At 34.4% G+C, this 15023-nt stretch overlaps 1 protein-coding gene across 1 annotated transcript in view; it reads right to left on the minus strand.

The window, feature by feature from the left end:
• HELQ (helicase, POLQ like) overlaps positions 1 to 15023 on the minus strand; it is a 39962-nt gene that overhangs the window by 9106 nt on the left and 15833 nt on the right. Inside the window, 5 exon segments of the mRNA XM_061192458.1 lie at positions 2322 to 2420; positions 3489 to 3646; positions 4507 to 4765; positions 11134 to 11238; positions 11622 to 11763. Of these exon segments, the coding sequence (XP_061048441.1) occupies positions 2322 to 2420; positions 3489 to 3646; positions 4507 to 4765; positions 11134 to 11238; positions 11622 to 11763 (763 nt within the window).

Raw genomic sequence — 15023 nt, forward strand, 5'->3', positions numbered from 1 at the left:
ATGTTAATAAGTTTACAAAGTAAATACTAGATTCTATGATTTCTACATGGTCATGATAAATAATTAATGTTTCCAAAGTTAAAACACTGAAAGAAAAATGCTTCCTGTAGTTGACTATTTCTATTCTGTATATGTGCTTTTGCCTGTGGTGCCTAGTGATTATTTTTTGGGTAAAGAATTTCATAGCTAATATTAAGCTAACTCAGAAACTGAGTAACTCATGCTTAAAATCAGAGGAAAAAAAAGATGAATTTTAAAGAGAAAAGGTAGGTTTAAAATATAAAATTATATCCTTTACTACAGTAAAAGAATGTTTAAGATGAGTACTTAGGGTGGCACATTGAAGGATATAAGAATGACAGATTCTGCATGTTGTACTGGATCACCCTTTTAAAAAGCATTAAGCTGAAAAAGCATGATAGCTGAAAAACAAGTAGGAAAAGATTACCTTTTAATTTCCCAATTTTAGTGCATCTTCATTATTAACTATAAATTGAGTCAATGTAGATTTTGCTTAGAATGTATTTTCTAAGCCAAGAAAAATGATATAATTATATTACATGGCAAGATAAGCCACATTATGCCAATTTCAAGATTTTTACAAAAAATGTTTAAAGGTCTTTTTCAATGTGAAGACATCAATTAGATTTTTTTTTTTTAAATGGTAAGTTACCTATTTATTTATTTATTTATTTATTTATTATTTTTGGCTGTGTTGGGTCTTCATTTCTGTGTGAGGGCTTTCTTTAGTTGTGGCAAGCGGGGGCCACTCTTCATTGCGGTGCGCGGGCCTCTCACTATCGCGGCCTCTCTTGTTGCGGAGCACAGGCTCCAGACGCGCAGGCTCAGTGGTTGTGGCTCACGGGCCTAGTTGCTCCGTGGCATGTGGGATCTTCCCAGACCAGGGCTCGAACCCGTGTCCCCTGCATTAGCAGGCAGATTCTCAACCACTGCGCCACCAGGGGAGCCCCCCATCAATTAGATTTTAAGTAAACATCATGTTCTGCAGAAGTTTTTTAAAAAGATACTTCTAAAGCACTGAACTAGTAACTAACCCATTTGTAATTGAGACAAATCCATGCCCATACTATTTAAAATATTTAATTATAAATTGAACAAACATTTATTGACTATATTTCATAAAACGTAACAAAAATAAATTTTGATTCAAGTTTTAAAAGATACATTATTCTAATAAGGTTTTATAAATGTTTATTATTTGGTAATGAGTTCCAAACTAATATGATTTTGTTTTTATTTTATATTTTAGAGTTTGATACAAAAGGCTTGTTTTAAGAAATATCTTTATTCAACATTTTGAAGGCCTAAACAACATAGTCATTTCTGAGGTAAAAGACCCAATCTAAATATTGACAACATGAATACTGAAGTGCTATATATTTATAATTTTATGATATATCAATACAGGGGACAGCTGCACCATTCAATTCAAATGTAAGTAAACACCACCTTCCATTTTTCAAAATGAAATCAGTAAAATCTATATAAATTTAAAAGATATAGGGGAAATGGTAGGTAAGATAATTAGGTTTCAAGGAAGGTTAGATTACCAAAGAAAATGAAAAATGAAAAAAAAGTGTATTATGAGGTGGAAGATTATATGTACTTAAGGATTTTGAATGCATGTTTGCCACAGAATTATTTCCACTTCTCTTAAGGTTAGTGTGTGCATTCAACACTTGCTTCATGTTTACTGACTAAACTTTAAAACACAAAAATATAAGATATCACACAAGAGTATTGGCTTTTCCACTTCAACCTTCTGAAATGCTTTATGTACTTCAAGTACATTGGGAGTTCTTTGGGACAACAGCAACAACAAAAACAAAAATCCCAAACTCGTCCTATCTTAGAATCCCTGATACCAAGTAGAATGCTTAATAAAAAGTTTCTAGAAGATTTTTTTCTCCCTTGAACTGAACTTATTTCAGGATTCCATAATACTGTGAAAACATTCTACAAATATTTTACAACTTATATAATTTAAGCCAGAATAAGTAGCCTAAGAAAAATAGATAAATAAGGTTTACCTTTTCTGATAAAGACTTACATGTGCATGACTATTTTAGAAATACAAAGGTACACAAAAAAAGGGCCATCACACCACCCAGAAATAAATACTGTTTAAAAAAAAATACCTAAGTTTCTGGTCCTTAGATGTTTTAAACAGTGAAATGGGAATTATATTAAAGAGAAAAAAAGTGAACCAAAAGGATCAAGTCAACAAAGGAGATGATACAACAGCATTAATTTTGTTTTATGAACTTAGTTATTTAGGAAGGAAAAAAAGACTAGGTTACCTTCCTGATAGCTTGACCTGATGCTTTCTTCCCAATAAAGTTCTCAGAGACTCCAACCAGAACAGCCACATTTTGTTCTGCTGGGCTGAGCTGGCTAAACTACAGAGAAAAAGAGTATAAATATATAGAAAAATTAAATTGTAACTTTAAAAAGTCTGCCATTAACCAAATCCAGTATTTAGTCATATCACACTTTCATTATTATAAAAGATATGAAAAAACCCACATATTTTGTTTACAAATATTGCAAGCTTAAAAGATATATTATTAAAATATTTGGGTTAGCCAAAAAGTTCGTTCGGGTTTTCCCGTAAGCTGTTACGGAAAAACCCGAACGAACTTTTGGGCCAACCCAATATAACAAACTTTAGTAGAATGACTTAAAGACACGGCCACAAATACTGTGACCATGGACTATGCTTTCCATGGACTATGGGCTCATGTTTAATACGGGAGATGTCTGTGGGAAGAGAGAAGAGGTAAAGCTTTTGAAAGTAACCGCATTGTATAATACCACTTAGAAAAACTTAGAGTAACAATTTTAAAATACGACATTAAAAAGAAAGTTAATTTCCTGCAATTAAAAGCTGCATATTGCTTCTGCCTAATATGTGTTCATGCATCTAGCCTGTTCACAGTAAAACCATAATAGACTGTACTCTACCACTTGGTTTTATAACAAGTATGGCCAGTTCCACCTTGCTACTGTTGATAAAGATGATATTCCTTCTCAGGTATTAACATCACCGGGTGTAGTGTGACATGATGTTACATCACGTGTGACTGTAATAGAGCTTTCATGTAATTAAACTATCAATCATCAGGGATGGCTTTCATGGTTTTCTTTATATTCCAGGCATTATAAAATGTAGTGGTCACCAAATCACAAGAGTAAACTACCTTTGGGGAAATGGGACCAGGGATGACCTTTTTTTCTTTTCTGCACCTTTCTTTATTTTTTTGATAATGAACATGTTTATATTTAACAGAAAATATTTAAGTGAAACAAACAAAAAATGTTATTGCCATATTACTACTTCAAAAACTCAAAGACAAAGGGCCCAATTTCAAATATATTTTAATACAGAAAAAAGTGAATAATCACTTGACAAAAATCATATCCTGATTCATTATTGTAGCCTGTATTGCAGAATCTTATCGTCTCACCTGCCTGAAGTATATCATCCAATCAGGGTCACACTGAGAAGCCATATCATAGGGAGTTGTTAGGTAAATTAGATGAAGAAGGCTTTCAAGCACAAGTCCTTCAAGACCTTTCTTCAAGTCTCTGTAGAGACTGTCACAATAAGCCAAATCTATAGTTCCTAAAAGAAAGACACGAATAGTTCATATTTCATAATCACCAAAGGGGTAAAGAGGTGACTTTAAAGAAAGTCTAGTTTAGGAGTTAACTACAAAAGTCTTTAAAATCTCTTACTATGTAACTTAACACAACTATTTTGGAGGTCATTTTGATAGTATCCATCAACATTTAATAAGTACATACCTTCTGACCCAACTACTCTATTCTTGGGAATCTAACCCAGAGAAACATTTCCACACATATCCAAAAATACATGAACAGAGATGCCCAAGCAGCCTTGTTTATAATGGAGAAAAATCAGGAACAGTGTAAATGTCCATCAATAGGGGAGTGGTGAAATAAATTATGGTATCCATACTATGGATGACTATTGTAGTGAAAGAAAAATGAGGTAGATTTAAAGGGATTAACATGTGAAGATGCTATGATATTTTATAAGTGAGAAAAGCAAGCTCTGTATGTGTGTGTGTATATATATATACACACACACATATACACGTACACACAAAAATATTTGGAAGGATATATGTATCAAATTGCTATGAAATTTACAGATAAATGTCTGCAAAAATATATACCAAATTGTTATTCTTGGTAAGATATTATGATTTTATGATTGCTGAGGGAGGGGAGCATGAAGGAGGGATGACCACCTTTTTCTCCATATACCTCTACAGTATTCTAAATTATTTGTTTCAAAACACTTTTCAACTTTTTAAAGTTGAAGTAGTCTAACAGTTTGTAAGATAAGATTAATATTATTAATATGAAATTAAAAATCCAACTTAACATTACATAATAATTTCTATTTTTTCCAATGCATTTCCTCAGATTAGTAATGAGATTTAGGTAAACTCTTACCCTTAAAAGAAGCTCGTCCCAACTTTGTAATGTGAAAACTATATTGGAACTCTTCTTCAGACCCATGAATAGTGTCTTTTTGTAGAAGTCCTTTTTCTGTCAAAATAGTATCTTTTTGTAGGAGTCCTTTTTCTGTCAAGTATCTAAGTGATTCGACAGTTATTTCCCAGAGACTTCTTTCTTTCAACAAAATCTTCTGCTGAACACCAAAAAATGTACCACTCATAAAGTGATATATGTCACCAAGATTTGTTGCAATCTGAAACAATTCAGGACATCATTAGAGCATCTTCCCTAATTCAAGGCAACATTCTGAATGAATAATTAATCAAGATGATGACTCATTTCCATACTGCAAGTCTATTTAAATAAAAAATTATTATAAAATCTACATAGTTGCATAAAGGTAATTTTATAACAACATTTTAAAATCACAAGAAAAAAACAATTTAAGGGAGAAGACAGTTATCATATTCATACTGAAAACACCTACACATTTCTCATTCAAAAACCCCTTAGGTTTCTGAATAATTTTTCACAATACCTCCAAAGATGTGCTCTCTGTTTACTCCTCAATTATCACTAATTCCCACTCAGCCTCCTTCAGAAATCCTTCCTCCACCCCTTTCCAGCCACATGTGAAAACATTCTTTAGCTTTAAAAATTGTATTAAAAAAAAAAAAAAACATGGAAAACACAACTGAAAGCCTCCACTAAAACAGGATCAGGCAATACTTTCCCTGACATATTACCTAAAAATAGATAACAGTTTTTTACTGCTTTTTGTCTCTATCATTCCCATCTCCTTCTCCTGTTCTTTTGCTGCCTTTTTTTCTCCCCACTTACTCACTATTTAAAACTTATAATGGCAATCATAAGTAATATTTAACTCACCACTTGGTATTCAGATGTAGAGCTGTCTCTGAATTAGAATAATTTATATTAGCCAATTTCAATGAAATCAGCAAGTTATACTAAAATATAGTCAATCAATAAGCATATTTCTCTCTCTCACAACTCTGATGATATTGCAACTGGAAAACTTAACTAGTAATTTCATATTAAACCATTATAAGTGATAACAGAAAATAATATGGAGCACAGACATTTCCTATTGTTTCTCCTTTTAATAAAAATCATTCTTAATATAGTATTCATTCAGGCCAAATTGTACTTTTAAGATACTCGCTTTGTAGATTATCAACATACTTCGTTTCTATATTGTTTTTTTGGTTGGCCGATTACAGTTAACCATGGGAGTAAACAAACAAACAAAACCCTTTACTTGATCCTTCTGGCTACCAACAGGTTATCTTTCTAGCCCTCTGTGAAAACTTTTAGACATAGTGGTTTAAACCCACTGGTATAGCCTCTGCTTCTGGCTTCTCAAAGCTGGGTTCTTCACTGTTGCCCCAACCTGCAAGTTCAGCCATGACCAACTCCAAAGTCAACCCATTCATTAATTCAAGTGTTTACCAAGTGCCAACCACATGCCAGGCACTGTGCTAGTCATGGGGATTCAGTGCTAAATGAGAATAAATGTGGATCCTGCTGTCACAGGGCTTACATTCCACTGGGGTAAAGTTATTAGCCAAATAATGGCACTAACAAGAATACAACTACAAACTGATAGGTGCTATTAAAGGAAAGAAATGTGTTTCTACAAAGCATACAATAGACTGACAGGACTCAGTGGCAAAGGAAGGCTTCCCTGAGGAAGTGGTGGTAAAGTGAAAGTCTGACCATTAAGTGGGAGTGGGTGAGGGTGAAACTGGAGATGGGGAGGTAAGAAGGGCGAGTCCCAGGCTTACAGAACACTGCAGTAGGAGCAAGTATAGAATGTTTGAGAAATGTCATAGAAGGCCAGCATGTCTGGAGTACAGAGTATACGAAGGCTGTGAGAGATGAGGATGAAGAGACAGGCAGAGGCCAAATCTACCACAGTAGACCATGATAAGGAATTTGGGCTCAATCCTAACAGCAACAGGAAACAACCAGTGACAAATTTTAAGCAGAAGGAGGTGACACATTCGGATTTCATATTTTGCGGAGATCAGTCTATTGAAGAATTACTTGGAGGGGATGTGGGAAGGTAGGGCAGACAGAGTGAATGCGAAGAGGCCAACTGGGAGACCATTACAGTGATCCAGGCAAGACCGCAGTAGCATGCACCACAGTGTGCAAGCAGCCTACGTAACCTACCTTTTTGCCTTGGATTCTTTTTTTGTGAAAGCACAGTTATATTACTTTATTCAAAGGTATGCAAAGATCAGAGATAAAACATATAAAGTGTCTAGCAGAGCGTCTGAAACATAGTTGTGAGAAACAATAATTGGAGGCTCCCTGTATCCCATGGCCCAACAACTGTTATGATCTCTTATTAATTCCTGGAGTTTCCATCTCTTCCACCAAACCCTGGACCTAGTCTCTCCAGGGATGCCCACCTCTACCTCCTGCCTCCTGACCTCACACTGCCCTTCTTGCCTCTCACCCCTATCCCACCTGGTTGTTCCTGTCCAGAGGACTTGACTTCTGCTTCAGTTCTAACTCTAAAGATTTTCCCACTTCTCCACCCGGTCTGTAATTCCAGCCTCCTTCCACAGCTACAGCCCTGTTGTGAAGCCCTACCCCAAGGAGTAGGAGGAACCCTGATGGCCTGCCCTCCTCAGGACAGGATTCCTTTGGATTCCTTTGCATTTCCAAATAAATTCTAGTACCAGTCTGAAATTTCTACAAAAAAAACCTGTTGAGATTTTGATTAGGATTGCACTGAATTTATAGGCCAATTTGGGAAGAAGTAACATCTGGACAAAAGTGAGTGATCCAATTCATGAACATGCTATCTCTCTCCATTTATTTAGGTCTTCTTTAATTTCTCTCAGCAGTGTTTTATGGTTTTCAGTGTATAGGTCTGACACATATTAGTTAAATTTATCCCTAAGTATTTCATGTTTTTTTTGAATTTATTGTAAATGGCATTGTTTTTCCAATTATTTGCAGTGAGTATACAGAAATATAATTGAGTTTTGTATATTGACCTTGTATCCTGTGACACCACTAATTACACTCTAGTTTTTTTGTACATTCCTTTGGATTTTTCTTGAACTCAATGCCATCAGCAAATAAGACAGTTTTACTTCTTCCTTTCTAATCTGTTTGCTTTATTTTTTCTTCCTGTCTTATTGTATTGGCTACAAGTTCTGATATATGTTGATTAGTAGGGTGAGAGTAGATTTCTTTTCCTGATCTTAGGGGAAAAAACATTTAGTTTTTCACCATTAAGTGTGATGTTACCGGTAGTTTGTTTTTTTTTTTTTTTAAATAAACAACCTTTATCAGATTGAAGAAGTTCTTTTCTACTCCTAGTATGTTGAGTTTTTATCATGAATGAGTGTTGAGTTCTGTCAAATGGATAATTATCTATACATTGATGAACTTTGAATGTTAAACCAACTTTGCATTATTGGAATAAATTCTGATTGATCATGGTATATTGTTCTTATAATGTATTGTAGTATTATTAGTACTTTGATATGGGTTTTTATATGTATGTTTACCAGAGACATTGGCTTGTAGTTTTCTCTTCTTGTAATATATTTGTCTGGTTTTGGTATCAGCATAATGCTGGTCTCATAAGATAAGATGAGCAGTGTTCCATCTTCCTCTACTTTCTGAAAGAATGTGTGTATGACTGATATTATTTCTCCTTTAAATGTTTGTTAGAACTCACCAGTGAAGTCAGTTGGGCCTAGAGTTTTCTTTGTGGGAAAGTTTTAAATTATAAATTCAATTTCTTTAATAGATATAGGACTATTCAGATTTTATATTTCTTCAATTTCGGGAATTGTGTCTTTCAAGAATTTTCCCCACTGGACTTCCCTGGTGGCGCAGTGGTTAAGAATCTGCCTGCCAATGCAGGGGACGTGGGTTCAAGCCCTGGTTCCGGGAAGATCCCACATGCCACAGAGCAACTAAGCCTGTGCGCCACAACTACTGAGCCTGTGCTCTACAGCCCGCGAACCACAACTACTGAACCCCCGTGCCACAACTACTGAAGCCTGCGTGCCTAGAGCCTGTGCTCCACAAGAGAAGCCACAGCAAAGAGAAGCCTGCGCACCTCAATGAAGAGTAGCCCCTGCTCGCCGCAACTAGAGAAAGCCCGCGCACAGCAACGAAGACCCAACACAGCCAGAAATAAATAAATAAAATAAGTAAATTAAAAAAAAAAAAAAGAATTTCCCCCATTTCATCCAAGTTGTTGAATTCATTTTTCAGTATTCAAGGATACAGCTATTCAAGGGTAATTCCTTACTACCTTTACTATCTCTGGGATATCCAGTGATGACCCTCCTTTCATTCCTGATATTGGTAATTCATGTGTACTCTCTTTTCCTTCTGATCAATTCAATCAATAATCTTACTGACCTTTTCAAAGAACTAGCTTATGGTTTCATTAATTTTTTCTCTTGTTTGTCTATTTTTTGTCACTGATTTCTGCTTTTATCTGTTATTATTTCCTTCCTTCTACTTACTCTGGGGCTTTTTGTTTTGTTTTGTTTTAGCTTCCTAAGGTGAAACTTAGATCACTGACTTTGGATCTTCCTTGAATTTTAATAAGCATTTAAAGCTATAAATGTCCCCTTAAGCACTTCTTTAGCTGCCTGCCACTAATTTTGATATATCTGTTTTCATCTTCATTCCATTCAAGATATTTTCTAATTTCCCTTGTGATTTCTACTTTGACCATAAAAGTATGCTATTTAATTTCCAAATATTTGGGTATTTTCCTGATACCTTTCTATTATTTATTTTTAAAAAAATATTTATTTATTTATTTATTTGGCTGCATCGGGTCTCAGTTGCAGCGTGAGGGCTTAGCTGCCCTGAGGCATGTGGGATCTTAGTTTCCCGACCAGGGATCGAACCTGCATCCCTTGCACTGGAAGGTGGATTCTTAACCACTGGACCACCAGAGAAGTCCCTACCTTTCTATTATTGATGTATACTATAATATTGTTGTCATTAGATACCATTCTTTATATGATTTCAATCCTTTAAGTTTATTGATACTTATTTTATGGCCCAGAATATGGCCTATTTTGGTGAGTTTTCAAGTGCACTTAGTGAATGTTCCACATACACAATGGCATACTGGAAAGAGTACAGGCCAGCAAGGCAGGAACCTGAATTATAATCTCATCTAAACAGAACACACTGAATGACCTTAAACTAATCACGAATTCTCTATTACCTTATTCAATATATAAATGTAATAAGACTCAATGATCTTCATGATCTCTTTCCCTTCTTTATTAATTCCTTGGCAACCCTCCAATTGCAGGTCTTTATTACATTATACATGGATTACTACAGTTGCTTCCAAACTAGCCTTGCAATACTTCTACATACTATTATTCCCATTTTACAGATAAGGCAACTGAGTGAGGTTTAAGAGAGAGTTAGTAATTTACACAGGATAACAAGAGACAGAGCTGTGACCCAGACACAGATATGTGTGATATCAGAGCCCTTGCTCGAAATGACCACAGAACACTTTGACTATTTCTCCACTGATAAGTGACTGTGTCACAACTCTTGAGTCTACTATTTAAGCACTCTCTCCTGTCTTCCCCAATCTACAGCACACACTCTGGCCCAACTTTTTCCACCCAACTTTCTACTCTTTGGTATCTTCAGTCCTCCTCTACAGCTATAATATCTGTCTACTGACTGTTACCCCACATCATCTTAAAGTTTCTCATCTTTCATTCTATTTTAAGTACCTGGAATGGCTCATTCCTTCCCTCTGCTTATCTAAACCTCTATGTCCTTCAATACCCAGCATTAATTCCTTGTCTTTCTTGTAGCCTTTCACTCTTGTAAATGGCCAGGGGATACTGCAATATTACACCATTCATCTGCAAGGTAATCAAAACTTGTCTCATGATATCTTTTATTTGTCAATTAAATTTTGGATTTTCACTTAAACCATTCAGGTTGCTGAAGAGAGACTGCACGATAGGTTAAGAACATTGGTTTTGTAGTTAGAGAAAGCTGAATTCAAACCCTGGCTTTGCCACTTTGGGGCTGAGTGATTTGGGCACAAAGTTAAAATTTACTTAAGGATAACCCTAAAAAAGAGGTTTAGCTCAAGAGATATCCTAAAAAAGGGAGCTAATTTCTAATCTTAGGAAAAAAAGAGTGTTTTCCCATTATGCCCTACCCAACTGTTTTTTTTTTTTTAAATTTTCTGCCTGATAAAGGCTATACTGATCTGACAAATGTTTATGGTCACAGGACTACAATGAACCTTATTTTTAACAATGGCAGAGATGCTGGATTATCCCACATCAGGACCCATGTCTTTAGAGCTCCTTCTATCCTCCATAGTATCCACCAAAGTTTCTTACTTGTAATGGATGCCCAGTTATGATCTGTTGATTTTTCACATTCTTCAGGATTAAAAATGCACATATAAATCCAGACTCAGATTTATCATGTCACAGACTGTTCTTTTCCACATTAGATTAGAAGTTAACATTTTTTTCACACTTTGTAGTTTTCAAAACTTTTTAACTTCCATTATCTCAGGTAATAGCAATAAGATATAAAAATATTAAAAAATACCTTCAAACCAATCAAAGAGAGAAACAAAGTTTGGATTCCCTTGGTGAATTCTTGAACAAGTTGGCTATAACAGTTTTCCAATGGTCTGCTTATTAACTCCAATACCTACAAGAGTTAAAGCGTTATTATAAAAAATAAATTTATGTTTTGTGTTATTATAAAAAATAAATGGTGTTCCATATAAATTTTATATTTTGCATAGATTGTGTGGAGGCTGGGGGAGATAAAAAACATAAAGACAAAAAAATAAGAATTTAGCAGGTGTTCTCATGAAAATGGAAGAAGATAAATAAGGAAAATACTTTTCATTGTTTGCCTGAAATACAAAAGTATTCGAACTACTCTTTCTAATTCTTAATCATGGGGGAGAAGAAAACATTATTTAAAGGAATATTAATAATTAATTTTTAAAAGACAGTCTCATAAAAGGGCTAGACCAAAGTCCAAGAAAAGACAACAAAATGACCAACCATCCACCAGATTATTACCTGTTGCTTGTCTTTTTCTTGCAATATAAGGATACTCTCCCCAGTAGAATCTATTCCAGCACGGCCAGCCCTGCCAATCATCTGTTTATATTGACTCCTCTTTAAAAATTCTTTAGCAACATAGGGGGCTCTTAAAATAACTCTATGGAATTGATAAAATTAATTAAAAGTGGCACTCCATCTATAGCAATAGCATCTATTTTTTAAAGTTTTCATTATATTTATGTGATATTAAATTTAGTAACATATTAACTCAAAATAATAGGCAACTACTGTTTACCAAGAACCTATGATATCCTAGGCTCTTTATGTACATTATTTGTAATCTTACAAAACTCTTGGTGATAATATTCTTACTTATTTACAAAGGAGCTAACTAAAGCATATATACATGTTAAGTCGTTTAGCGAAACTCACAAAATTAGTAATTACCAGAACCATAACTTGAACTTAAGTCTGCTTAGCTGTAAAACTTATGGTCAATCCACTAGAGCAATAATCTCAAAATAGTTTTGATTTGATACTCCATAAATGAAAAATCTGACCATGGACCACCAACATATGCATATTCATTTATGAGCTTACAATACTGTCAACATAAAATTGTAGATTTCAACTGATTTTGACCTACAAACATGGTGATTTCAATCCTGTTCACATATACAGAAGTTTGTAGCCAGCTTTCCTATCCAAAGGTGAGAGAAAACCTGTCATTTACCTAAAACAATCAGCCTACCTCTTTATTTATAAATCTCAATGGACAGCCAAGATTACCAAATACATGAAGAAAACTAATGACATAAAAGAAAAACAATGAGAACATACAGAAAAAATGTCTGACAGAAGCAGATAATACGCAGAAAAGAACTTTAAAAAATTCTAATTAGTATCCACAGAAAATTCTAAAGGGTATTGTATTCATACTATGAGAGGAGATGGTTATAAAGAAGGGACAATAAAAGAGAGTTCTTAGAAATTAAAAAAAATTAATTAATTTAAACAATAGAACAACTGAATAATGAATGAAACATATTTAATGGAATACAGTTAAAAACTGACTTTGTTATATAGAAAGTAAAGGTGAAGAAATCACATAGCTCATATAGATTGAAAAATGTGTAAGAAAAATTAAGAGATGAAAGCTCAATTTAAGAGGCTTCAACTGTCTAACTGAAGTTACAAAAGCAGAGAACAGAGATAACAGAAGAAAAGAAATAATAAAATAACTGAAAAAAAATTACTCTAAGATGAAGAAAGGCATAAAACTTTAGATTGAAAGCATGTACCAAAGGGCTAAGCCCTATGAATAAGTAGTAGCTAAACTGGGAGAGTTAGGATTGCAGAATTAGATTTCTCAGTTTCTTGAGTTTCAAACCTTGGCTTTGAATCTCATTTGTTGGCCGTGAACTTGGGTAAGTTACTTCATTATTCAGTGCCTCAGTCTTCCCTTCTATAAAATGTGGATAATAAAATACGACCTTCCTCACAAAGCTGTTGTGAGGATCTATTAAGTCAATGCATGTAAAGCTGTTATGACATGAGTGAGGGCGTGTAATGGCTGTAATTATTATTATACACTACGACGAAATGTTAAGGTTAAAGAGAAAAGTCTAAAAGCTTCTGGAAAGGGAAAAACAGCAAGCCTATGCAAAAACAAAAATGACCAACACTCGCTCCTAAAAGACATGGAAGAGTACTACAAGGGCCCCAAAGAAAAAAAACTGAACCTAGAATTCTGTTCCTAGCAAGGTGTTCAAGTGTGAGGCTAAAATAAAGACATCTTCAGCTACGCAAAGATTCAAAAATTTTTACTCCCAATGCAGCATTTAAAAAATAATTACCCAAGGATGGCAAAATAAAAAATGGATCATAGAAGGAAGATGTGAGACACAAGAGGCAGTGGTAGGCAAAAAAAAAATATATATATATATAATTTACAGGTAAGTTTAAATAACTATTGATTATAAGATGAAAGAAAATTTAAAATCTAGAACTAAAATTCCAGGTAACTGCAACAATACATGAGGCGGTGTAGAAAAATACACAAATGCTAAGACTCTTGTTATGTTCAGCAGAGGATATAGTTATTGATTAATTCTAAAATGATAGAAAAACACAGTTGCGTTTTTTAACAGTTTTACAACTGTTAAAAAATTTAAGAGTAACCATTGAAATAAGAGAAAGAGGATACATAACTTCCTTTTTTATTTCAACAATTGTCTGAAAAACCAGAAAACTTAACCAGTGACAGAGTTTGAAAATAAAAGAATAGAAAAAAATATACTCGGCAAAAAATGTAGTCCCAGTATTCAAAATAAAATCACTAAATGAAGAAAACAAGGATGTATTCTATTCATAAAAGGTATAATTCAGCAATAAGGTATTTGCAGTAAACCTTTATATACCTAGTTTTGAAATACAAAGCAAGAACTTTTAAAAATGTAAAAAGGAGAAGTTGACAACTCCATAATTACAGTGGGAGACTCTGAAATTGACAAATCAAAGAATCACAAAGAAAAAGGAGGAGCTGATGACTAATAACTGTTATATATTGAGCTATAGGAAGCTACATACCCAGGCTTCCCTGGTGGCACAGTGGTTGAGAGTCTGCCTGCCAATGCAGGGAACACGGGTTCGAGCCCTGGTCTGGGAGGATCCCACATGCCACGGAGCAACTAGGCCCGTGAACCACAACTACTGAGCCTGCGCGTCTGGAGCTTGTGCTCCGCAACAAGAGAGGCCGCGACAGTGAGAGGCCCGCGCACCGCGATGAAGAGCGGCCTCCGCTCGCTGCAATTAGAGAAAGCCCTCACACAGAAACGAAGACCCAACACAGCCAAAAATAAATAAATAAATAAATTAATTAATTAAAAAAAAAAAAAAAGAAACTACACACCCAACAGAAAATACGTATTTTTTTAAATCTCATGGATGATTTATAAAAACTGACCATTTATTTGTAAAAATGTCACAAATGACAAAGAGTGGAAATCAATTATACTGGTAATAACCAAAAAGATAATCAAGGATCTACTCTTTAAAAAAAGATACTAGACTCAAAAGTCTTTACGGATGAGTTCTCTAAAGTTTCAAGGAAATCTCTGTTAAATAAACTCTTTCAGATCATAAACATGGTCAAAAGCTTGCCAACTGTTTCTACACAACCAGGATAATAAACCATAACATCAAAACCAGATAGGGAGAGTAACAAAGAAAGAAGGAATTCTAACAGCAAGAGATGTACTAGTGTTATTTTTCATTAAACTATTAAAGTAAATAAACCAAACAATCAACTCAGCAAATGCTGAAAAAAACATTTGATAAATTCTCACCCACTACTGAGAAAGAATAAAACAACAAAAAAACTGTTGGCAAGCTAGGAACTGGAAAGTTTTGAGACCG

This window comes from Eubalaena glacialis, chromosome 5 (assembly GCF_028564815.1).
Source record: "Eubalaena glacialis isolate mEubGla1 chromosome 5, mEubGla1.1.hap2.+ XY, whole genome shotgun sequence".
NCBI classification, from domain to species: domain Eukaryota; kingdom Metazoa; phylum Chordata; class Mammalia; order Artiodactyla; family Balaenidae; genus Eubalaena; species Eubalaena glacialis.